General features: G+C 44.5%; 1 protein-coding gene across 1 annotated transcript in view; it reads left to right on the top strand.

Annotated features, from left to right (window-relative positions):
* Positions 1 to 1,763: 1,763 nt before the first annotated feature.
* PDZD2 (PDZ domain containing 2) overlaps positions 1,764 to 25,626 on the top strand; it is a gene marked incomplete at its 3' end in the record, with an annotated part of 132,824 nt that continues 108,961 nt past the window's right edge. Inside the window, exon 1 of the mRNA XM_079548726.1 lies at positions 1,764 to 2,245. Within this exon, the coding sequence (XP_079404852.1) occupies positions 1,767 to 2,245 (479 nt within the window). The 5' untranslated portion in view covers positions 1,764 to 1,766. The remainder of the gene's footprint in view (positions 2,246 to 25,626) is intronic.

Consider the following 25,626-nt stretch of genomic DNA (forward strand, 5'->3'; position numbering starts at 1 on the left):
TCTGTCTTCTGCTGCTTTGCTTCCCTAGCAGATATCTTGTGCTTGTGTTCTCCCATTACTGCAGTGTCAGTTATTATCAGGCAGCCTGACCCATTCAGCCTTGTTGACTCTGTGGATTTATTGCACCCAGTTTAGTCTTAAATTGAATCTGAGATTTTAACTAAAACGTAAATCCATTTCTAAAAGCAATAGATTCACCAATGCTGCAGTAGGCATCTAAGATACTAAAGTGCTTAACTATGTTTCCTGGTGCATATAGGGTGTACAATCACTCCTGCTTTTTAAAACTATTCTCAGAAACTTTGCAATTGTAATCTTGTAAGTCTGCCTTTATCATTTGTCCAAAGGAGTGCTGCAACCGTGGTGAGACCGTGGAGGGCAAGACATGAGCAGGGCAGCTGAGGGCCCTGGGTGTGCTGGGCCCAGAGCAGAGGAGCGGAGGGGAGCCTGATGGCAGCTGCAGCTCCTGACAGGGAGCGGAGGGCAGCGCTGAGCTCTGCTCTGTGTGACAGCGACAGGGCCGAGGGAACGGCATGGAGCTGCGCCAGGGGAGGGCCGGCGGTGGGGAAAGGCTCTGCACCAGAGGGCGGTGGGCATGGAACAGCCTGCCCAGGGCAGCGGGCACGGCACTGAGCTGCTGCAGCTCACAGAGCTTTTGGAGAACATTCATTGGGTTTGGGTTTGGGTGATCGTGTGTAGAGCCATGATCATTACAGCTCCTTTTGAACTTGGAGTATTCTGTGTTTCTGTGATTATTCATGCTCTTGTGGTTGTAGACCATAGCTGCAAGCTGTTCTGTCTGATGCAGTGGCAGTTCTACCTGTGAGGCTCTTGCTTTCTTCTGCCCGCCAGGAGTGCAACTCACTGAGCTGCATATATTGCTAGAAAAGCTCTCTTGAAAAGAAGCCAGTCAACAGACTCTGCTCACATCAGGATTTTTCCTTATTTCTTAGTCCTAATCATCCTAGAGAACACCTTTCTCGCCCTCTTACTTGCTAGTGCCCAGCTGTGACTGCCTATGTACCTCCAGGCTGTGACGTAAAGCGGAGAGTTTACCCACACAGATCTTCTTGTCACCGGGAAACGGGGTGGCCACGTCCCTTAGGTGTCTTATTTGCAGGTTGGGTGTAGTTGTCTGTGAGCTAGTCCCTGTCTGTCCTTCGGCATCAGCCAGCTTCAGGTGATGGTGTGAGCGGTGTCACACCGCGTCCCCTTGGTGCAGCAGGTTGTGTTGTACTGTGGGTAGGACAGTCGGTCAGCTGCCTTGTCGGAAGGGTCGGGCGCTGAAGGTAACCTTTTATTCCCTTGCTGAAAAGAGCAGTTGGTGCCCTCAAGTGGCAAATCGCAGGAGAGCGGATTCGGCCGTAGAAGCCGCTGCGGGTGCAGCCCCGGGCGGGGTGTTGGGGCTGGTGGGCACAGCAGCACGTGGCCTTCCTAACTGCAGTTTCTCCTTGCAGGCGCAGCGACTGTGGTGGGAAGAAGACATCGTTCCTGGTGGAGCGGAGATCCTGACGGAGAGTTGTAAACAGACAGAAAAGGTGGAAAAGCACTGCTTCATCCACCAACGTCCGTGGCGTGTCTGCGAGAAGCATCTTGCCTTGGCTGTGCCTGTGATAAGTGAGAGCCCTAACACTGCCCCTGCGAGATCAGATGGGGCCTGTTTTGGGTATCTGTCCCTACTCCAGCATGGCCCATAGGGGCACAGGGGGCTGCCACAGGCGGCCAAACTGGGAGCTGGAGAGCCAATGAGGTACCTGGAGACGGCAATGCCCATCACGCAGGACAACGCGGGGGTCTTCCTGCCCCTCCTATGGCAATGGCTGCAGAACAGCCAGCGGGAGGGGGCTGAGGGCGCCGAGCAGAAGCTGTGCCATGCAGCTGTCCAAAAGCTGAGTGAGTACATCCAGCTCAACTTCTCAGTGGATGAGAGCAAACTGCAGGCAGGGAGCTGCGGGGCTTCAGATACAGAGATCTGCACTGTCTACCTGGCTCAGGAGATGCGGAAAACAGAGGTTCTGGGTCTGAGCTTTGGGAACATCCCTGCACTGGGGGACTATGGGGAGAAGCGGCGAGGAGGAAAGAAGAGAAAAGGGCATAAGGGGCCGGTGCTCGATGTAGGGTGCATCTGGGTGACGGACTTGAAGAAGAACAGCCCAGCCGGGAAGTGCGGGAGAGTGCGACTGAAGGACGAAATCCTCTCCCTGAATGGACAGCTCATGGTTGGCGTGGACGTCACTGGTGCAAGGTAAGGCTGGAGAAGCTGCGTGTGGTGCAGGTCACGCAATGCTGATTTGAGGCTAAGACCAGAGGTTTTGACCTTTGCTTTCCAGCTCCTAGGAGAGCAGTGGACTCCTTCTTAGGAGTCTGCAAAAATCAGGTAACAAAAACACATCAATAATTAGCCTACCTCTGCTACTTGCACGTCCGGTGGAAATGTTTGAGAGGTCACTGTGTCAAAAAATAGTGCATTGTATGCATCAGAGAGCCTTCACTAAAGAAAGATTCTTTCTGGGTTTGAATAAAACTTTTTTTTTTTTTAAGTAAAAACAACTGAGCAACACTGAATTTTTTTTTATGGGTACATCTTATTTTTCTTGAATCATTTGACTGGAGGAAAGGTTTTTTGACAGCTAAATGTTGTCTGAGACTTTTTTCAAAGCAAGCGATTTTGTGTTTTCCAGATTGAAACAACTTCATTTTAATAAATTCCCTTTGATTTTATTTCATTTGCTCTTTTTTGCTGTCTCCTGCAACCTGCAACCTTCAGGACTTCAAATCAAATATGAAGGTTCTTGCAATGATACAGATTATTCCTTCTTTTTTTCCTTTCAATTTCTTCATGCTGTAAAATCAGTTGTGGACCAGCTTTTCTCTTTGTGGGCTGCTAGACTCACTGACAGTGACAAGACTCATTGGTTATTTATCTACTGCTTCAGTTGTCAGGCTTGCAAAGCCACAACAGCCTTGGCAACGCTTCCAAGTGAAAACCTTGCAAAATGCACAGCTTTTGCTCCCAATGGACAGTGAGCTTCCTACAGCTCTGCAAGTGGGTCTGTGGCTGTGACTCAGGCTAGCCATTGCGCCTGGTCCTACCACATGCCAGAATAGAAGCAATGACCTCTCCATTTATGAGTGCTCAGAAGGTGAATCCAGCCATGGATTTGCAGATGTGATAACAGTTCTCTGTAAGTGTGGGCCTGCAATTCAGTGAATATATAAAGATTGGCACTGAGATTGCAAACGAGCTGATCGCTTGCACTCCCAGATTTGTAAGATTTTGTGGGAAAAAATAGTATGCTGCTTCCCCTTTGCCAGATGTCTCTGTTCCTAAAATGCAAAGGAGTCGTCTGCAGAGGCCAGCAATAATGTTATCATGTTGTTAATGCAAGAAGAGAGACAATTCCCAATGGAGTGCAAAGTGTTTAGATATCTGTTCTTATTATGCTATCCCTCAAGGCTTTATTTGGGGTTTGTTCCTTTCTGAAAACTCTGTTATTAAACCAGCAAGATATGGCTGTTGCTAATGAGAACCATGTGCTCCATTTTCCCTATCTGATATTTTTTTGCCATTATGAAGACAGACTTCCTACTTTTTCGTGATATGGGCCAGCATCATTGTTCTTATGATCCCATTTTAGAGTCTTCCATGCCCAATTTAGGCCAAACTTTAGGGCATTTCTTACTCAAACATAATTTATTTTCAGCATCTAAAGCATCCACTTTCAATTTAGTCAACTGCTCTTTGAGAAAGGTACTGTTGACGGATAACAGTTTGGGACCTTGAGGATGCTCTTCGTTTGGAGAGTTTGATTTTACTTCTCCAGGAGTGGGCTAGTAGCTGCAACACCATGTTCCATCTTGTACCTCTGGTCTGCTCCAGAATGCTTTAGAGTTTCTCCACTGAGGGACTCAGAGCATTGGTTTGTAATTTGTAACATCAACTTGTTTTTTGGAAAGCCTGTTTTGAAGCAGCAGCTGTGCTAGAGTATTGCTCTCTTGCTGCTGTCGTGGAAGCTTTTCCATGCTGTTCTTCAAGCTGCCAGGGCAGAACTGCATGGAAATACCTGGAGTCATCCTTGCTCAGTTTTGTCTGCCTAATCACTCCCTGAATGGGTGAAAAACCCTTCCAGGTTGAGATGAAAGTGCATGAGTGCTGTGGTTTGCAGTGTGGTACACTTCATGTAGCGTCTGTGTGGTCAGCAAAGTTAAAACTGTGTTCACTCAAATTGCAGAGGGTCTCATGGCTCTTCGTGGGAATTGAGCAGCAACGTGAGCAAGGCTGGCAGAAATGTGAGCATGTACACAGTCTTTGGGTCTTCCAGCTCCATCCTGCCGCATGCCAAAGGGCTAAGCTAGTGTGCTGGACAGTGGGAGAGGAGAGGTAGGGGTGTGTTTTCCCCTCTTACTGACTGTCCAATGGATGCAGTCATTCTTTAGAGGATGTGAAAAAGATGAAGGGAGCTGCAGCTGACTGGGTAGCCTTGGACAGTTTGGCTTAAAAAATCCCCCCAAAATAGTGTGTGTATTTTTTTGCAATTTCATCGACTTGAACTTTAGAATCAAACTATCAATAATTGCTTTGCACTACAGCTAGCCTCCCTTCTACAGTCGCTGTGCAGGGAAGGTGCAAATTGTTCCTGGTGTGGGGCTCTTTCAGCACAGGTCCTGTGTCTGCAGTCCTTGTTCCCAAAGCAGTGACAGGGTCAGGCACTGTGCAGCAGAGCAGTGTGAAGTGCTTCATAGGGCACCTCTCATTTGTCACCCTCTGCTTGGGAAGTCAAATCTGGTTTGACTTTTTAAAAGAACTGTCATTTATTTAAATTCCAACTGATTGATGTGAAAACAGCAGAAACAAGTTGATAATTGCTGAGCTTGTTTCTTTTTATTTTGTCTATTTTCAGTTAGGGAAACACTGCAGTAATATAATTATCAAAGGTTCTCTTCTTAACAGGGTATTATTATATTAGAAATGAATGGTGTAGGTGGTGTGTTTTTGTTGTTAGAGACTGAGAGAAAATTATTGTTCTCTTAGGAGTTAGAAAATTGGGTCTATCAGATGCAATTGCAGGGAGATGAGGTGTATTGAAGTACTGAATAAAGGTTAGTCAGTCAAAACCTTATGTATCTTCTGTCTATAGAGCTGTATCTCCAAAACACATGGGCTATTTTTCCCCAGACAAAAGCTTCCTAAGTACTTTTGCAACTACTCCTCTCATTTTGGGCAATCACTCATTCACTGGAGGGAGGCTGTTCATATTCCTGCAGATGACAGATGAATCCTTCCTTTCTTGAGCATGACTGAATGGACCTTCATTGAGAAAGTCCAGGGAGGACTGCAAAAGAATTATTTTGTCATGAATATCATTCACTTTGAAATATTTGATTATGACTCTCATCAAGTATAGTTGCAGTGCTTGGACAGGGCTATTGTGTACATCTAATCTTCAAAATAACTGCTTCCTAGATTTCCAAATTCCAGCTGCTTTTGAAAGAAAGCAAAATAAGATACATTCCAGCTGACGACAGTGTGGTATAAGCATGAGATACGATTGTTATTTTGTCACTGAGAAAACCCAACCAGTGCTTCAAACTATCACGTTCCCCATCTTCAGAAATGGCCAAACATTGCAATGTGTGGAAATACAGTTAGATAAGTGCCTTTCCTCTTACTCCACAATCTGGAGTAGCTTCTAGAAAATGAACAGATAAGTGTTCTGACAGCCATAACTTTGTGTGGCCTTTTCGTAGTCTCTCCTCCTCACTGTCCTCGGGGACTTGCACAGACTCCTCCGTGGCATAAGATATGGCATGCCGAATGTCAGGGGAAATCAGTTTATTTTTGAAGATGCTGAGAAAGATTTTCAGAAATCAGACATGCAGCAGAATAGAGAATGAGCTTTAAAGTGTCTGCGCTGAGCGCAAAGCTTTGACTTTACGTAAGTTAGGGGTTTTCAGCAGAGGTCTCTCCGGAGGGCTTGCTGCTTCTATATGTCACATCTGTGTGCTCCATGACAACTGGGAGTATGAAGGCAATGTCCAGGTCCTCCCAACAGGTCAGTGCTGTTCTCAGTAGATGCACAGTACACAGACATCCTAAACACAGTCCCATTTCTCTGTAAGTGTTAGCAGCTGGTTACAAAGTGTGATTCTGAGCTTCTAATCAAATTACAGGTGTCAAAATGGACAAAGCACTTCATGCTGCTGACAGTCAGTAACAGTACTGGGCTGTACGTGCATTTAGATGAAACATTGGGTTGTCTATCAAAACAGTCTTTGCTGGTGCTGGAAATGCGATGGGCAGGCCCTGGCTGTATTCAAAGCCAAATTCAACTTGAAAAGAGGTCTTCAGGACAGTGCTCTTCTTTTTTGACCTCTTGCTGGGAGCTGTGGGTACAAGCAGATGAAGAGGGAATGGGAGTGGAGAATGGGGACCTTTGTTGCATCTGAGCAGGACTCCTCAAAAATTTGATGCTGTACCTTGAAAAGTGATACTTCAGTACGCTTTTTATTGGACTCCTCCTTTCCCTGGAGTTTGAGCTGAAAGACTTTTCTATCATAACCTGTTTTGCGCTTGTCTTCACAACAGTTTTCCTTGTCAGGATGAAAAACTCCCTGACTGTAGACACTCTTTGTTATCAAACTGCAGTGCTCCAATTTCACATTTTCTGTGGGAGGCTGCTTCCAGCTGCGCTACGGTGTGCCACAAGTGCTACTGCTGCTGTAGCACTCACTGTAGCCACTTTGGGAGCCATGGTTGTCATTGGAACATCTGCAGAATTTTGCAGCACCATGTTACTCAGTGTGGTGCTCAGACCACTGCCAAATGCTCTGGCTGGTGTGTGGGGATGGTGAGCAAGGTTTAGTTTAAATGATGCCCTGTGTGCCATAATGATTTCCTCCTGATTTGATATGTGGTGAGACAAACCATGCCGTGGGCGGTGCTCCCTCTGCTCATCAGCTGTGGCCATTGGTTGAAGCTTTTGGCAATAAATCCATTCTTAGGTAGGGTCAGGAATTAAGGCACATGAAAGCATGCAGTATGAAGGAAGAGGAATTTTTTAGGTTTCTCTGCCTGTGATAAACTTATTTTTCTCTGGAAGTTATTGTGGATTTACGTGCTGCTCAGCAGAGCAGTCTCCTTTATACATCCGTCTTCTCAGGGAGAAATCATCCCAAGAAAATTCCTCTGGTCATCACAGAATGCTTTCTGTCACCACCCTCCCACCCCCTGGGCATGTCAGGTTGCGCAGATCAATTGCTCTGTTTTGCTTTGTTTCCTCACCTCATTCCCAAAACAAAAGTGCTGCCAACACAAAGTGCTGCTCAGTGTAAGCAGCTGTACTGCCTGGTCTTAGTAGGGCCTTCTCCTGGTTATGTTCATAAGAAAATATTTTTGCTTTAATAGAAAAACAAATGGAAATGTATCCTGGCCCTTTGCCCTTGGCTAAGGGGCAAACATTTATGTGGGAGCTCCTTGTTAAAATATTAACAACACTGACTACAGAGAGAAAAACAAGCACAGTGGTCCTGGAGAGCACAGCCTCCAAATGCAATCTCAGGAAATAGATTTATCATAACTGACCTAAAAAATGCCCCCAGTCTATTGTGGGGTTGAATTTGTTTCCTTTATTTTTTATTTTTATCGTATTAACAATTTTCATGCTGCAAAGTGATGGATCGGGGCACAGAGGCTGGGACCTGGGGCTCATTGTCAGGGGCACGGATAGGCAGTGTAGGCTGATGTGCCCTCTGAACCTGAGAATGGAAAATAAGCAGCACACAAGGCTCTTGGCTGTTGAGCTTCTATGAGCAGGGAGATGGTAAATGTGTGTGCTCAACCTCTGCGAAATGGGAAGAAACCTGTGAATTTTGGTTCTCAGGAGTCTTGCTGAGCTGTGAAAGCCTTGTATGTTAGAGGATGGAGCCATCTCGAAGGCATGGCTGCTGTGTTTTGTTCTGATACCAAATACTAACTACCTCTCTTAAAATATGACACGACTAAGAAACAAAGAAAAAGATGTTATTCTTCCCTTCCTTTAAGTCTTCAAGAAAGACAGTTATGGGAAGACTTAGCCACACATGTTGAGAAACAAATTGCTGTGCAGAAATGAGCTTTATCCTAAATCCTCTCTCTAGAGCAAGAGACTTAAACAGAAGGTCACTAATCCCCAGACTCAACAGAGATCATTTAGCTTGTTTGTCATCTTTGCTGTGTTAATCTGTGTGTGGGTTCACCCTGCGTCCTTCCAACCCTCTGGTTCCTATCTCTCTCTCAACCTCTCCACGATGACTTCAGCCTCTGTGGAGTAGTGGACCTTCACTCTTGTAGTAATGTTCTTCTGCAGCATACCAACATTATAACCTCCTCAACAGACTTTCCAAACCCTTCTACTTTACATCATATTTGTCTTTTCCCTCAGCTCGGTTTTAGCTAGCAACCCTAAAAGATGATGTTGAGACTGTTTTAGATAGCTCCTGTCCTACATACGTTCATGTGTTTGCTCCAGAATTTTGGGCATCTTCTACACACTGCTGCCACTGAAAACAGATCTCACCTAATTCTGTAGGAACTACGATACAGAGGGAATATGTGAAGAGTTAGGCAACATCCCCAGGGCCATCTGCAGCAAATGCTCACCAGCTGCTGCTCTCCACACTTCGCTTTAAGAGGGTTTGCATCAGGCTTGAAAATTCTCACACAAAGTTTGGTGGTGTTGCCTTAGGAGGTGGAAAAGCTTCAGAGATGACAGTATGGGTTGTCTTGAGTGTTTTGGGAGAATATTTTTGTTTTGTTTCAATGAGCTACAAAACCTCTGCTTAGAAGGCCATACACGTTGCCTATTGTAGGACTGTGCATCTGCTTTTAATTTGATGTTCTGGCCATATATAATTAAAAGAACAGAAGATCACTCCTTGGGACAGAGCTCTGTCCTCCCAACTGATCTGCTGTGGGAACAGCCTCCTTGAGTTCCTGTCATTTGTCCCCAACACCAAAGTGCAAACAAGATCCCTTTTCCATCTCAAGTGGGCTTCCAGCCCTGCATGCAGCAGGCATCTCATGCTCTGAAGTATTGAAACAGTCAGGATGCAGCAGAACTCGCTAACTGGCGAACTGCTGTAATGCACAAAACAAGGTCACTTTTCTCCACCACCCAGGCAGGGAGCAGGTGAGGCCTTCAGCCACAGAAGGATAATTTCACAGCCTCCTCAGCAGTGCATTTGCTGGCACAGTACAGTGCTTCAGTCGTCAATAATTAAAAAGATAGATGTTCAAAAACATGAGCAAGAAACATTCTGTGCCCATTATTCTTGCTCTTCTTATCATGCTTGTGCCCTTACACACCAATTTGCAATGTGCAGTCAGTCATTCACAGTGTCTCTTTGAATCTGTAAATGTGAACTGCCCTTCATATTCTGGAAGTCCACAATTTTGCACGTAGCAGGCTGTGTGTTGGAGAATGATGTCCATGAGGCTGACTCTTGTCCTCTTCCACCCATAGTGAGTTGTTATGCCATAAACCCTGGATGGGCACATCTTCTCCAGTATCCACTGAAAAATCTCTCATTGCGCTGAAGTAAAAAGAGCAGCACTCTTATTCTCAGAAGATTTTCAGTCTGCAAGGAGGATGCAATCCTGTCTTGCCAACGTCATGTACCTTTGGGTGTGACAGTTGCAATTCCACCAGGTGTACTAGGGCTGAGCTGTGATGCTTCACAGCTAGGAGCAGGAGCAGTGGTTGGCAGCTGAAAAGCCAGAGCTTAAATCCCATCTCACTGGGAATCAGTCTGTCTGGGCATGGAGAGGAGCAGGGACGGCTGAAGGATGATGAACAGGAGATGGTTCCACAAGCACAGGCTGTGCTCAGCATCAATGGGAGCCTGCGATCTGTGGGCACAGGTGAGAGAACAGGTATAGGAGATACAGGTATGACTGGAAGAAAGATGGGTATGCAATGCCAGGGGCAGCTGCTGCCATGAATGGCTTTTGTCTGTTCTTTTTTGGTTTTTTTTTTCCCTCCTGGAGAAAACTTATTGCTCTTCTTATCTGATGTGACACTTGCCTCCAGGCACAGACCAATATTTCATGCTCCTTGAAACTTATTTTTCTGTCTCCTTCCTATTAGATGTAGGCTAAGATGGGAAGGGCTATATGTTGCAGGCTCTGTAGCATCACTCATGATTCTTGTGGCTTACTGCGGATGAAATGTGTGATGCTCAGAAAGATTGCTCAGGCCTCCAAAGATATTTTGACAGACTGGTACCAGTAAAAAGATAAGCTGGTAGGCATGACAGGGAGTGTTTGCACTGTGACAAGGTTTAGGGCATATCTAGAAGATCAATTTGTACCTATGGAGACAGGAGAAGAGGAGAGGAAATGTTGTTAGCAGTGAATGTCACACTAAAGGATCCAAGACTCAGGAATGCTAGCCAGGATGATGACCTCAGTAAGAGTATCTGTAGAAGTGAGGTATAGATGAAATGTAGGTTTGGGCTTTTTCAAAATGCAATAAAACTGTTGAAATCTGACCAAAGGAGACTGTTGGTTCTGTGATGACTAAGACTTTCTTTATTGCTTAGAATGATGCTGAAGTCACTTGGTGTTGTTGTTTTGTTTGTTGTTGTTGTTTTGTTTTTTCCCCATTTTTCCTTAGCAAAATTAAGAGTTGATAAATAGAGCAATGATTTTGAGTATGTTTTCCTGGTCCGTTACTTTTTCATTTGATTGGTACAGACCAGCAGAATAACTATTTGAGGGAACAAAAGGCAGTGGTGTCCCTCTTCTCATCCTCATATACATTGACTTGGTGCAACTTGTGCCGTGCTGAGAAATTACTAAGTGTTTGCAGATTTTCTGCAGCCTGCCTGGCCTATTTTTGTTCTGATATTGAAGGAATAAGCAGAAATGCTTTGAAATCAGTAAATGTTGTGGTAGCGTTAAAACGCTGAGGCCAGATGGGAAATATAAGCAAGCGATTGGGGATTCCCTCTCAAAAGCTCATTGAAAGCAGAGTCGAACCAGGGTGTGAAGTTCTCACTGAAGATGATTTCTAACACACTAGTTATTCTGTCGAAAACTGTGCTTCCTATTTTCACCTGTAAAAAAGTACTGCTAAAACGTAGATTTTTCTCGGTTTCCTCTAGAAACCTCTAGAGGGCAATGTCATATAAATATTTTAAGCCTTTTTTGGGTTGTGTCAACTAGGAATTTAGCCTGCCTTATCTAAGAATTCATAAGGCAGCAGTGAAAAATGTTTCTCCACATACTTTTTAGGATGTGTCTATAGGATGTATATATATGCAGTAATAACCACTGTACTGAACTGAAAGTTCAGTAGCTAACCAGAAATACATTGCATTTTGGGCAGATGTGCCTGTGCTGGAATGCAGAGGAGCTACGTGTGAAGATATGGCTCTTTTCTTTTACTTGTGCAGTTTCAGCAACCCTGAAGAGCTACTCCTTATTTAAACTCCTGTAAAAGAGATTATAATCCAGTCTACTGAGAGTGATGTGACCATTTGCTGTAGTTTACATTGGTAGTTGGAACAGAGGGTAGGTGGTAGGACAGAGGTGCAGAAAATAAATGTAAACACCAGATCAGCATGGTTCATACAACCTAGGGAACAGAAGGACTTTGTGTTACCACTTATTTTCACAAGAATTTGGGTATTGCCAATTCATTAATTATATTAATTAATTGAGAGATGTTATCAACAGCCCCTTTTTGGAGCTAGTTGTCTCCCTATGAACAACTGCTGGAAATTAGTATGAGTCACACTGGCTCTTAGTACTCGATCTTAAGGGATACTGTCTCCTATTTTCAGTTACTGTAGTGTAGAGTAACAGCGAATCTGGATAGAGGGTGTTTTGTTTTTCTTAAAGCTCAGATGTGTGATATGGAACGTGCTATCATGGGCACCGATTTCTGTTGCCTCTTGCTATCTTAACCCTCCCAAACCAACACTACTAAAGGGGAAATTTGCTCTTGACTTCTGAACGTGAAAATGACTTTTGGGAAATCCTTTTAGAATTAGTGTCCTTTCTCCTCTTCATGGTGACTAGACGTCTGGAGCGTCAGCATAATGGCCTTATTGGATTAATTTGCAAATCCCATATGTTTACTGAATTTATGGGTTGACATCCTTTGTTAAATACCTGTTCCAAAAAAGTAACTGGAGATCTGCAGTTGCCAAATCCTCTAAATGAATAAACCTGTTTGTTTTTCCCTGAACAGGAAAAGCAATTAATTCCAGTAAAACACTCATTCCCAAAAATGCTCTATTTGAAAACAAGAGCTTGTGAATAAAAAAGAGCACTGCTTGCATTGATTTCAAAGCCAGCAGTCATAGGCAGCAAAGTAGGTTTTTCTCTCTACTTTTGAGTTAGAGGAGTTCTAAGAAAATATGAGAACACTGCTCTTCTGTAGCATTTATGAGTTAAATAGGTGAGAATGGCTTTTTTCAATAACTTCTGCTGTGCAAGCACACCTTTCAAATGGTTCAAATCTTTTGTAAAACAGAAATGTGATGAGAATGATGTTATATTTGAGTTGCAGGGAGAAGGGAAGGATGTAAACCCATTTTAAAAAGAAGTCAGTGGTAATTAAATATTCCTAGTTTCATTTCTCAAGATCTATGGACTGGATTAATACCTTTGGGTTTGGCCTGTGTATTCAGCAGCACGTTGGTGCAGTGCTCATGTTTGCATCACACTGACTGGAAGAATCTGACACTTTAATGCTCAATCTCAGGGATTAATCGCTGCCTTCAGATGGCAGGAGCTATATTTGGGGCTGTAGGTGTGCAGAGCGATTGGATTGCTCTGAGCTGGGATATCCCTGGGATAAAAGCACCTGCGTAGCCTTGAAAATGTCATCCTTGCATGGCTGCAGGTACCGAACACACTGATAAAGGTTCATAACTTCATCTCCTCCTGTCTTGCTTGCTACAGCATGATCTGAAGAGTGGCTTTATTGCACAGGAAAACAATCTCTGACAATAATGTAACACTGTGGGACTTAGTAGAATTGCTTCAAGTTTGTCTCTGTGGAAACTGAGAAACCCTGCTTTCTGAACTTTGTCCTGCTTCTCAATATCTGACCCAGGAATCTGCAATCTGCTTTTAAATCATTGCTTCAGTTCAGAAAATGAGGGCTGTATGCAACAGAAGATGATTTGGTAAATTAGCCACTTTCATCAGGTTAAACTGTGTGGTTAAAATAATTCAGATTTGAATAATTTCATGGAGAGGGTGGTGAGGCAGTGGAACAGGTTGCCCAAGGGGGCTGTGGATGCCCCATCCCTGGAGACATTCAAGGCCAGGCTGGATGTGGCTCTGGGCAGCCTGGTCTGGTGGTTGGTGACCGTGCACATAGCAGGGGGGTTGAAACTCAATGATCATTGTGGTCCTTTTCAACCCAGACCATTCTATGATTCTATGAATTTGTCAGTTACGCTATGGAAGAAGAAAAACAATGGTTTAAAGAGTGTGCAGATGCCAGATAGATCAGAAGCTTATGTCTGGCATGTGGAATTCAAAGTCAACAAAGGTTTATTCAGGGCTCTGCTTTTAAATGGACTCTGTTTTAAATAGTGTATGAGAAAATCAGAATCCTGGTGCTTTATTGGACTTTTTTGTGACTCAGATGCATTCCCTGGTGACCCAAGAATCAAATCATAAACGATAGAAATGAGTTTAAGGGGCATCATCATCATAAAAAAGTCATGCAAGTTAGTACAGCAGTAAACATCTGTCTTGAGAGAGGTGGATTGAAGAGATTGTTTTCCGAGAAGAGCTCGGAAAACAAAAGAGATAAAAAGACTAGAGGGAAGAGATTTTACGATGGAAGTAGGACTTAGAAATTCATTAATTCTGGTGGGCTGAATAGTAATCAAAAGTGTTTTGTCTAATATGTAATTAAATTAGATACCTATGTCTGTTAGAATAGTTCAGCCAGCTCTAATAACCAAGGAAACTAATCCCATGTCCAGGTGTCAGCTCCTGTACTCCGCTCCCCAGGGATTTTCCAGCCTTGAGGGTATTCTCTCACGTTAATGATTGTGTCATTAATAGTATTAAAATACAGGAGGAGGTATATTCTTCTTTCTTATATAACCTTCAACACACTTGGGACCACTGGCCTTGTACTACATTTGAGTCGCACTACTCATGATGAAACCAAGTCAGGATCTCCTTTAGATTAGAAAAATGCCACATCCTTTGTACTACACAGAATGCAAAATTGGTGTAAGAATACAGCAGGCACCCAGTGTAAACCCAGCACATCATTCAAAGTAAATCCAGCCCGTACCCATTGTAAATCCATCATGTAACCAGCACAAATTTCTGACAGAGTTCTGCTCCTTTTGGAGTGGCATTTGCTTCTTGCTTGTAGGTGGTGTTTCTGTCTGTGGTGAGCCAATGCTCACTTTACATTCCATTTCTCATCTGGATGTTTCTGTTTTAAATCATCTACTTGTAATTTATGCTTGCATTAAACCTTGTGTGACTTAAAGCTATGCGTCAAACTGCTGTCAAGGCCTTGCAGCCTAATGGATATCACGTGTGGGTTGAAGAACTGTTGGTGTCCCGGTCAAACCTTCTCTCCCTGCTGTGAACAAGTCACAGCTTGGTGACAGGGTGGTGATGACCTCAGCTTGCTTTCTGCAGGTGCTTGAGTTCTCTGGGGGAAAAGCAGTTTATTAACTGCTGTGTTTTACTGTGGAGTGTTTCCTTCCAGGTACCTGACCCGCTGGAGGGTTATAAAATAAGTAAAATTCTTGGAAATATCTGTTTCTTCAGACACATGCTTGAGCAATACAAACAAGACCTATCTTATGAGATACCTGGCAGGCTATGAATTTAAGCATTATTCAGACTTCCTGAGTGTCTCCGTGAAGCATCAGCATAAACAAGTGAGGCCTATTTACCTGAAGGATCTTGCTGGAATAATGACAGAACGGAAAAACTGAACTCCTTCCAAGGCTTCTAAGCCAAAATGCCATTCTTTTGTGTGCTGAGTACAGGTTTTGAGAAAAAGCTTGTTTCTGTTGTGGTGCTCCAGCCAATGCACAGCTGAGGTTTGATTTCCAGATATGATATTTGAGGTTTGCTGTGAAGTGAGAAGCTCCAAGGCCAAGCCTACCTGAGCTTTCTGCTTGGAGTGAGTGCTCCTCCACAAGAGGTCATGCAGTTTTATGAAACTTCATGTATCCTCCCTCACCAGGTTATCTGTTAGCACAGAAACAGTGCAAATGCCCACAGGGTGGCTCCACGAGTAGATCTATAGGGGAAGAAGGAGCCACTAGGACTTTGGGAAAATGTGACAAAACAATTTCTTGTTCAGTGCAGTTATCATTATATTGAGAACTTCCTTGCAAGTTAAAACAGTTAAAACAGGGTTCTTGGGAAACAACTGAGCTGAGGAGGAAGTACTATTGATATCAAGATAAGAATGCAAGAAGGAGAAAAATAGGATTAAATATAGCTGTGTAACGAAACTCACGGTTGTGAGGTGATGTAGTGAGGCAGTCTGGCAGCACTGGAGACATCCCACTGCTTTGACCTGCGGCATCCTCCCTCTTGTGCTCATTTCACATAAGTCCACTTATCTCACAGTCTGCAGTTCTGCAGCCCACAGGTCCTTGTTGTGATGTGGGAGTTCAAGGCATGGACATGAGCAGAGATTTGTGCTGCTGTTCCTGCTGTACCTACTGAATTCTCTTCCTAGGGTTTGCTAGGAACCTGTTCTGAGGACTAAGTTCATGAACAAAATGGGATGAAAAAGCAAATGTAGTGTAAAAGCTGAGGGTTTCAGTCTCAGTCACTTTTTGCCACCTGCTCCTTCAGCCTTCAGCAAATTAACCTAAAAGTTGCGCCCCGGAGAAATTGCTTCATTGATCTGATTGAATATTTAAATTTTAAACTTAGCATCACTGCTATTTTTCCCTGGGTCAGCTGCCTATTGGGACATTTAACCTCTAGATTATGTCAACCATCAAAATGTTCCTGTATAACTATTGATGCCTGACTATTTTTCTTTCTTTTACTGAAGGCAAAATCCCTTCCTGGCACATAGGAGGGCTTAGAACTTTACCAGCGTAAAGCCTGAAATTAAGGAAAATCGTTCGTTGCTCTTAATAATCCTTTTCTTTGGGTACAGTCAAAAGGCAAATTATTTTTAAGACTTAGAAAAAAGTTACACATTTTTAGCAATCACTGAGGATGAAGGAGGTGAATCCCAAATCTTAGACGACATAGGAGTGTTTTCTGACTTTCATATGCGTACCTATTGTCCCAGAACAATCTGGTTAACTAGAGGGTTAGCTCTTTGTTTATAAGGATGCAGAAGGAGAAATAGATGTGTAGTATGTGTTGTCAAACACATCAGGCTTTCACAAGCTGTTCCATAAGAAACCACTGCAGCTCCAAAGTACTGAGACAAAATCGTAGACCAGCCATAAATCTCTGATCCATTGAGATACCAGGATATCCTAGTGAAAAATCCAATCCAGACCTGAAAGTCAAGAAATGCGCTCAATGGAGTGACATAAGCACCAAGACTGAGATCCTGCTGTTCGCACCAGATGCTGCTGACACACCGTGTGGAGTCTGTAACACAGGTATGCTGGACCCACCCAGCCCAAGCGAGAAGCTTTGTAGATTAAATTTATATTACTTGGAGCCTGTAGGTTGCTTTAGCAAACAAAATTGAGCCTGGGTGTTAAGGTGATCAGGATTGAGAAATCCAAATTATATTTCTTCCTTGAAGAGAAATAAGGACTGCTTTTCATAACTGTTTTAAGAAGGAGTATTTGGAAACAGAAGCAGTGTGTTTCTGTAGATTAAACCCAGTTTGTGAAATAGAAGTACGCCCTCTGCTTGCACAGAATGGTCAGAAGGCTTCTAAAGCAAAATCCTTCCTAAATCTCATGTATGTCTTAAGGAAGACTCTTGAAACATTAATAAGTTGTGGGTGAATGGTACATTCAGACATACGCTGGGAAGTATGTGAAGATGAAGTGCGTGATGGCTGGTGATGTTTAAAAAGCAAACAAGATCTGGGCTTCCACTTCGGATATCATAAAGTATAGAGCTTGTTGCATTAATGGAAGCTATTCTAGTGTAAAATGAAAGCCACTTTTGGAACAGTCTCTGTGGTCCTGGTTTTAGGACACTGGGAAAAGTAATATAAAATGCCTCCAGAGTGGGACACGCTGCTGGAGGGGGCAGCCTCTGCTGTATGTTTGTTTGTATGTTTGTAGAGGAGGAGAAGGGAGTAGTGTTGCTTTGATAGGAAATCCTAGTGAACAGGAATAGTATGTTTGCAAATGGGGAGTTAACTCCTGAGCAGAGAGCTCCTGCAACCATGCTTGCAACCTGAGCCCCACTATCTGGGTGCAGGCAGGGAAAGCACTGCCAAAACACCACATTGGGTGTTTGCAGAGAGGCAACATATTCCCTTGGCTGTTCTGCAGATGTGCCGTGCCAGAGCTTGCATTGCTTCTGTGGAGGTGTTTTTTTAGTGCCCATGTGCTCCTAGCAGCCAACCTCTGGCACTTCCGTCTCCTGTCTTTCCCATTATCTCTCTCATGATTTTTCTAGGATGTATTACAGGATCATGAGTGGTCTTGTCCCATTTCCTGTCCTGCCACTTCTGACATTGACAGGGAGAAAACCTGGAGCTGCCATCCTGGAGCAGGCTGCCTGCAGCATCGCCAGGGGCTGGGTGTTCTGTTGGCCACATCTCCACCATGGGAACGCAAGTATGAGGCTGCACCCCCAGGCAGCACCTTGCTGTCTCTAGCTACCTGCTGGCACGCTTTAAGCACATTTTTCACCTGTGTGGCAATCCTTTGGGTTTCTGATGAGATGTACATCGCGTACTGTGTGCACAGAGTCTTGCTGCTGAAAGGTTCAGGTTGCGAAGAACACAAACCCTGTTGACTGGTGTTTTCCCCAAGGCTGCTGAGCACCCCGTGTCACATTTTGCACTCATCAGAGCTTAGCGGAGTTAAAAATAATCTTCTCATCAGAATATTTCTTGGGAGTGAAAATGTCCTTAGGATACTTTGTGAAATGATAACCTTTGGACCAAACTTGGTAAGAAAAAAACAGAACAGTCTCAGACCCTGCGATAAAAGTTTGTCTTAGTTGCGTAATAAGGGAGAAAGGTTAAGAGCAAACTGGCATCACCTTTGGGAGGGAAAAGAACGGAGTTTAAATAGAGATCTAAGGGTGAGTACATAATTTGAGATATTATATCATTGTGAAATATTTTTCTTTTGATGCCTGAAAGATTATCTGGGAGAAGATGTCTGGCTCTGTGCAGTGCATGGAGGTCTTGCTCAGTCGTCTCTGAATTCAAGGGAGGGTAGAAACTGGCCTTTCTCTTTTTCTGTTTTGAAACGGTAATGTTAATTCCAAACATGGCCCTCAAGTTATCTTTGCTAAAAACAAGCAAGGATAAGTGTTTCCATCCCAGAAAACAAAATTGCAGATTGCTTCGATCAAATACACATTGTATGTAAAATCCAAACCCGGGCCATGCCCCATAAACAAGTGAATGTATCACGTGAACAGAAGTAAAAATTGAACAGAGCGCACTGCTAAGAGCGATGCAAATGGTAAATAAGGGTTGAGAGATGAAAGACAGCTCAGTGACTCTTGCCACTTAATAACTGTGGCAGATGTTAGAAGTAGCAGGTAGGCAAATGGGTTTAACTGTATGATTTCTGCATTGCCATTTTCCCTTCTCTTTCAGTGGTACCATTAGACCTTCCTGTTTTATACTCTCCAGACTTCAGTTGCTGCTTTGTGTTTTGAAGATTAAAGCAGCATACTCAACACACGTTTATCTCTTCTGTTGTGCACTAATTGATAGGAGTTTTACTCTGTTGTGAAGTCCATACCTGAGTCAGAGTAGAGCCTATGTAAGAAGGTTTTATCCCCTGTAGATTCGTAGTAACCTCTAAATAAATTCTGTGACCATATAAAGAAGTACATAAGAATGACTTCAGAGAAGTAAAATATGGATACTTTGCCTCACACTTGGGATTTTTACAGAACACCCTGTTAAAGTGGGGAATTTTTTCATATATAATTGATTTTTTAAATGATCAACCTGTAAATACACTGCAAATGCATTAAGTCAGCTCTAACAGTCTCCAAATACTACAAAGGTTCACAAACAGCTACTCTGTCCACACATCTCTACCTCTGGTTGATGGAGATGCTCAGGACCTCCTGAACACTTCGCTGTGCATTGTACTCTAGGGAGTGAACTTGCATTAGCAGAAAGTGGACTACGGGACCTCCAGAGGTCCCTTCCAGCCCCTACCATTCTGTGATTCTAGGAGAGGGCCTGAGGGGAGCAGTCAGTGCTCTGTGAATGCAGCCTCACCTCATCCTCCAATGAAACATTCCTGCAAACTGAAACAAACAGCATAGCAGAGAGATTTTCCATACAATTTCTGTTACGAAGGCCAGTGAACTTTCATATATTCAATATTAATTAGCCTTAATATAGCAAGTTACGGTGTAAGCTCTCAGGGACAAGAGCAGTATATCCATATTTGCCTTACAAATTAAGGCTGTATTTTGAGTGCTACAAAAATAATAATTGTGAATAAATTAATTTATTAGTAACATTGTGATGTTACATTTCCCTACAGTTTCCAATACTATTTCTTACCAATTTCTTTCCATTTTTTGCCCAAGAAACCAGTCCTTCTATCATAGGAGAGAACACCTCTGATTATAGCCTATGCAACTGAAGAGTACAGCTGGAGAACTTCCTGGCTCGCAAGGACAAGACTTCAGATCCCCCAAAGAAATGACTGGAAAACATCTCATTTCCTACTGTTTGTATTTTGGGAGGAATAAGTGAGTGTTTACTAGCATAGCTCTTGCAAGGGCCTGTCTGCAGTTTGCATTTAGAAACCCACCACAGATTAAGCTCTCCGGAGTTTTCAACCCAACCTGAAGCTGGTTGGAATTCTTTTGGTCATTGGCATTTTTTTCTGAAGACCCCACAAAGTAGTGGTTTTGCAGCCAGCAGGAATGGATGAGGGTGGAACTCCTCCAGGAGCCCTGGGAGTGGCTGTCACTTAGCTCCCAAGAGCTGTTTGTAGTAATTGTGTGTCCGAGCTATTAAGCTTACATTTTGGGGGGGGGCTTTAAAGGGCTTTAAATATTTTTTTTGCTTTCTCATGCGCAAACACTGAGAAGTTTTCTCTGTGGCATTCATCATATAGTTAACAATGTGTGGTGCAGAAATATTTTTTTTTAAGCTGGTGTTTGCAGAGACTTGGGGAGCTCAGTGCCTGGACGTATAGAGCCGACCTAGCAAAGCGCGGAGGTCAGCAGAGTGATTTTTGTATTTACACTGGCATAGCTGGGAGCAGAATGTGCAGTTCTTGGCTTGCTGGACTTCTATTCAGTTTTAACCCTCTTTTGTGTCTTTTTTGTGGTTTTTGGCTGAATTCTGAAATTTGTAGCTTTATTTTAGGAAAAAATTGAACATCGTGTTTTTGTTCTGGGTTATATGCGGTCTTGGATAGATGCTTATTGTGTTCTCAAAAGAATTTCATGTAAATACGTATATTGATTTTGCTACCCATCAGCTCCACAAACATCTCAGATCTTGAGAACACATAGCGTGTAATTGACCTTATGTGTGTTGTGTCGGGGGCGGCAGACATCTGGTGCCCAGCACAGTGCAGTGTCGGAAGAAAGGAAATGTCTGTGCCTGTAGTAAAGAACAAATACTCCTGAAGCTGATATTTGGGATAGGACTTAAATACAGTGAGATTTTAGGTGCTCCAGAGCATGCACAAGACTGATGAAATCATCACAGTTACTTCCTTGTTAACTTCTGATATTAACACATTATTGGAGCTGACCTCAGTGATGGTTAGCTTGAATGGAGCTTTAAGATGATTTTTGCTCACTGTTGCTTTCCTGAATGTGAATCAAGAGCTTATATACTCAAAGAAGATGAGAGATAAAGAACAAAAAATCACAGCACACCCCAAGGTGACAAATGCATTTTCCCTGTGCAGTGACATGGGATGCAACTGCAACTTCATGTGCTAAGCACCAAACTCATCATTCTGCATCTTCCTTCTGACTGCAGTGGGAAACAGCATCTTCATGCCGTCGTTTCTCCAGTTTCTCCATCAGAAAGGAATTTGATGAGCTGCTTTAAGTATTTCTTGTTGTTTGCATATGTATGAAGCCATTTTTCTGTTGGATAGACTTGCTGTACATGTTTATAAATTGATGCTTTATCTGTAAGAAAACATATGACTCCAATACTGTTTTGGCTTATATCACAGCAGATTGCTTTGAAATGCACAGCTGCATGTGTGTGCCTAAAATGCTATCAACATCCTCCAAAATAAGAGCTGGGAAGAGGTGAGGCCAAATCCCCCTAAATTTCAATGGAATGCGATCTCCTAAATAGAAACTGTGAACTCCTTGTGCTGCTGCTGGGAAGTGGTCAATGTTTTGGGGCTTTCCTGATGCCTAAGCACTGGACTGTGTGTCCATACAGAGCACTTTGGCCTTGCCTGGGCCAGAGCAGCTTGTCTCCGTTTTTGTCCCACATCCAGCAGTCTCACAGAAGATTGCATGGGATAACCCCTGATGTCTCTTCTCTGTATATGATTATTAAACAGTAAGGGAGACAAAAGGAGGGAGACAAAAGAAGTGTGAATCCTGCTGCACAGCTTCTTATAATGTTAACCAGGTCATGGGGATGAGACAGAAACCGGTTTTAGGGCAGGGACTCAGGACAACTTCTTCTCCCTGAATTTTGAATTCACTTTTGCATGTCTTGCTTGATGGAGCGCTGCAGCCTCCTCGCTGTGCTCAGCATCTGAGCTCTTCTCTGCCTTTTAAATGAAAGGGATGGTGAGGTTTTTTCTCAGGGGATGTCAGGCCATGAATCATGGCTGGAAGAGAGGCATTTCTGGGTTCGCAGTGTTGAGCCCCAGAAAGAGGCAAATGCTGAAGATGGAAAGCTTTCCCTGAGGTTGGCTCTATGTATGTTAACTATTGGCGCATTCCTCTTTGACTCCTAATTAACGACCTGTGCTCTCTGCGAGCAGGGGCACCGACTGACACCACCCTCTGTCTTTCGCTCCAAGGAACAAAGCCGAGAGTCTCTTCTGCCTCCCTCTCAACACCTGGAAGACTGAGAATCATGCTGAAAATCCTGAAAAACGAGGGATGGTGATTTCTGCATAGTGTAGTATTGTATGGCAGAGACAGGGCTCCTCTGAACAAAGTGGAGCAGTTGGAGGGCTGCTAGAACACAGCGTGGGACTCAGTGGAAGAGTTTCATCCTTGTCTTGATTACAGACTGCTCACTGCATAGGTAATTGTGTAGTTTAGCCTTTATGAGTGAAAAGACACAGTATTGAGTACCAGATGACTGTTTTTGGGACAGCCACGTACCTGAAAAATGTCCCCGTGATGTTAAACCGCAGCCCACAATGAAGGTGCTTGGCTTTGGCACATCAAGCTGCACTACAGGGAAGAAAACAAACCCTGTAAGCTGCATGGTGAATTTTAATTTGGATGCCCCGAGTGGAAACATCTCCGAAGGGGAGAAAGTACACGAGAGCGCGGTGTGGTCGGAGCGAGTGCGTAGCAGCGAGAACCGCTCCGGCCGTACCCACTCCCGTAGGAGAAGCCTCGCGCTCGGAGCTGGGCGGGCAGAGCCGAGGTTGCGGGGCGGGGGTCGGAGCTCCGGCGCTGCGCACTCCCGGCGGCGGGAGCTCGGGGCTGCGGGAGCGCGGAGCTCGGAGCCGCGGGGCGGGGCGCGGAGCGGGGCCCTGCAGCCGCGCCCGGGAGGAGGGAGGCGGCGGCGGCGGCTCCGCGGCGGTAGCAGCGCGGCGGCTCGGCGGCAGGTGATGAAGCGGAGCCGCGGGCAGCGGGGGACGGCCGCTGCCAAGACGCGGAGCCCGGCGGAGGCGCGGAGAGGTGTGCGGAGCCCGGCGGCCGGAGCTCTGGGGAGGCTCCGGGGATACGGGGCGCGGGGGGCCGGCGGGGAGGTGCTGGGGGGGGGTCGGCACTCGGGGCTTCGGGCTCGGCGCTGGGCAGAAACTTTCGTTCGGGGCTCGCGTTGCCGAGGGGACAGGGCTGTGTCCCAGCGCGCCGGGCAGTGCCATTGAGGATAACCTCCGCAACTCAAGGCACGGAACGCTTTCCCGTGGGACGTGTGAGGACTGGATTTTTAAAATGAAAGCGCTGCTGAAAGCCTTGCAGAGGAGCTTCCTTTGGCAAGCTTTCGTACTGGAGGCTTTTCGTAAGGGAAATATATTGTCTTTCAATTGGATGCAGAAAATAGAGCTGAATGATCGTTTCCTAAATCCAGCGTGATTCTTGCTTTCGTTTAGGAGAGCTTTTGGTGGCGTTCGTGTGCCACAGACATCCTGCACTCTAAATATCTCCTGATCCTCTAGCAAAGAAACGTCTGTTGGTGTTCAGTGGGTTCTGTGCATGTACGGCATAGGCATACTTAGTTCCTACTTCACATTTACTTTATGGAGATGCAGGCTCAATGCTTCTGCTCAGCTCTGCGTTTTGACAGCGTCCTCTCTTGCAGCTCAACTGCGGGGGGACCTTCAAAATGAAGCTAACAAGAAAAATATGCTTTGAAATGGAGTGCAGATGGGAAGTGTCGAAGTGTTGTGTTGCACAACAGCCTGCTCTGCGTGTGTGTGCTGCGCTGCTCACACAACTCTTGGTTTTATGAATGTGTCCGCGATCTGAACCCCGTGCTGCTCAGAAATAGCATGTGGTAGTACCTCGACCAGCAGCAGCTCTGGTGAGAAAGGCTGATTCCTCTCTGTCCTGACAATGTTTCTGACACCTCTGGGCAGCACATTTGTTAGAAATGTGTATGTATCCTACATTTTTAATTCCAAAATATTGTCAGTTGTTGAATAAGATGATGAGCTGGTGTTTTCTCGCTCAGGTAGGTGTTATCTGAACTTTTCTTAGAGGTGCTTCGTGAGATATGCAGCTGTTTCTTGCATCCAAAAGCATTATTGTCAATTTCCATTTCATATGGACTGATGGTAACAGACTGCTAGTTGCACCTTCAACAGCAGAAATTGGGGCTCTCTACCTCGCCCTTATCTCCTCATCTCAGCCTTTCTTTAGGGAGCATTTCTGTGGCACCATCTCCTGGCTCAAAAAGGAGATGCCTCCTCATGGAGGGGTGTAGAGGGACGGGAAACCTCCAGCTGGTTTTGGTAAAACTTGGGTAAGAAAAGTAGTGAATGCATTTCCTCACGTCACTGACCTGCGTATCTATTGCAGCAATGTGCCTCCAGCTTTTTCGTGGGGAGAGAGCTTGTGTCTCTTGTGTTACCTTTTCTGAAATCTTGAAATGATTTTTGGCATAGTGACTAAATATTGTCATGGTATTTAGAAAATCATAGTTTAGTACTGCGTTCCTCACATGGCTGTGCCGGAAGGGTTAGTCATCTAGCATGATGTATCTCTGTGCATGCGATTAGGTGGAAATGTGTTAAAGATATATGCTACGTATCCTAATTTTTCTGCATAGTCAGGAAAGTATGTTGCCTGCACATTATTAATCCTCTTGAAATAGAAAACCTGTGTCAGTACAGAAGGATCTTACTGTGATTTAGCAGATGTATGACTGTGTATGGACTTTAAGCTTGAGCAGAGGGAATTCTTCCTTTGAGAAGGATCTCATCCCCAGTCTTTAGTGGAAAATCATTTTCTTCACATGCAAAAGGCATGAAGTAAAGAGCATTAACCCTGATTCTGGTACCTGACTTCCCTCTGACTTCTGTATCTGCCCATCAGTCCCCAGAGGGAAGGAGAATGTAGCAGACTGGTCTGAATCTGATCAGCAGTCCTTGAGCTGTGACTGTGGGGAGTGGAGCAGAAGGTCTAACTTTCTGAAGCTTTCAGGTATGTAAAATGCCACAGATGCCTTTTGTTTCTATATAAATGTCATGTGTATTTCAGCAAACACTAGGTAGCCTGGTGTATCTCACTGCTATTTAGTACTTCATTATTGTTTTATAAACCACATGGGCTTAGGGTAAAAACTGATGGAGAAGCATGGTGTGGTGCAGCTGGTACCTATTGTGTTTTGTTTGTATGGCGCAGTGCTCTTCTTTGAATCCAAAGGAATGGAAACATCATGGAATTTTCCTCCAAGTGATGGGTGTGGAGCTGTTATAGTGGCTGTAGCTCTAACTATGAACATTTGAATTGTCTGCCATGGGACAGCGTCCCCTGTGTACATGCAGAGAATTTCCTCCTTGCATGCAGTTTGCCCTGGGACTGTCCCTGGGAAGAGGACAGCCTCTGGAGGGCTGTGGTGGCCCAGGGCTGCTCTCTGGTCATCTGGAGCCTTTCCCTTGAGGCTGAACTCTCGCATGTCTCTGAAAGCCTATCTGGTCTGTAGTTCACTGCAGAAGGAGACAAAAAGAAGCTTCTGAGCAGATGATACATCTTACAAGGTCTGCTTTCAGTGTCTTACCATGCTTTGTGCCTGCTATGACCGCAGAGCCACCACAAGCCCTCCGGGGCTGAGCTGAATTATTTTCTGCCTTATGTACCACCAAGAGAAACAT

The sequence above is a fragment of the Tetrao urogallus genome (assembly GCF_951394365.1).
Source record: "Tetrao urogallus genome assembly, chromosome: Z".
NCBI classification, from domain to species: Eukaryota; Metazoa; Chordata; class Aves; order Galliformes; family Phasianidae; genus Tetrao; species Tetrao urogallus.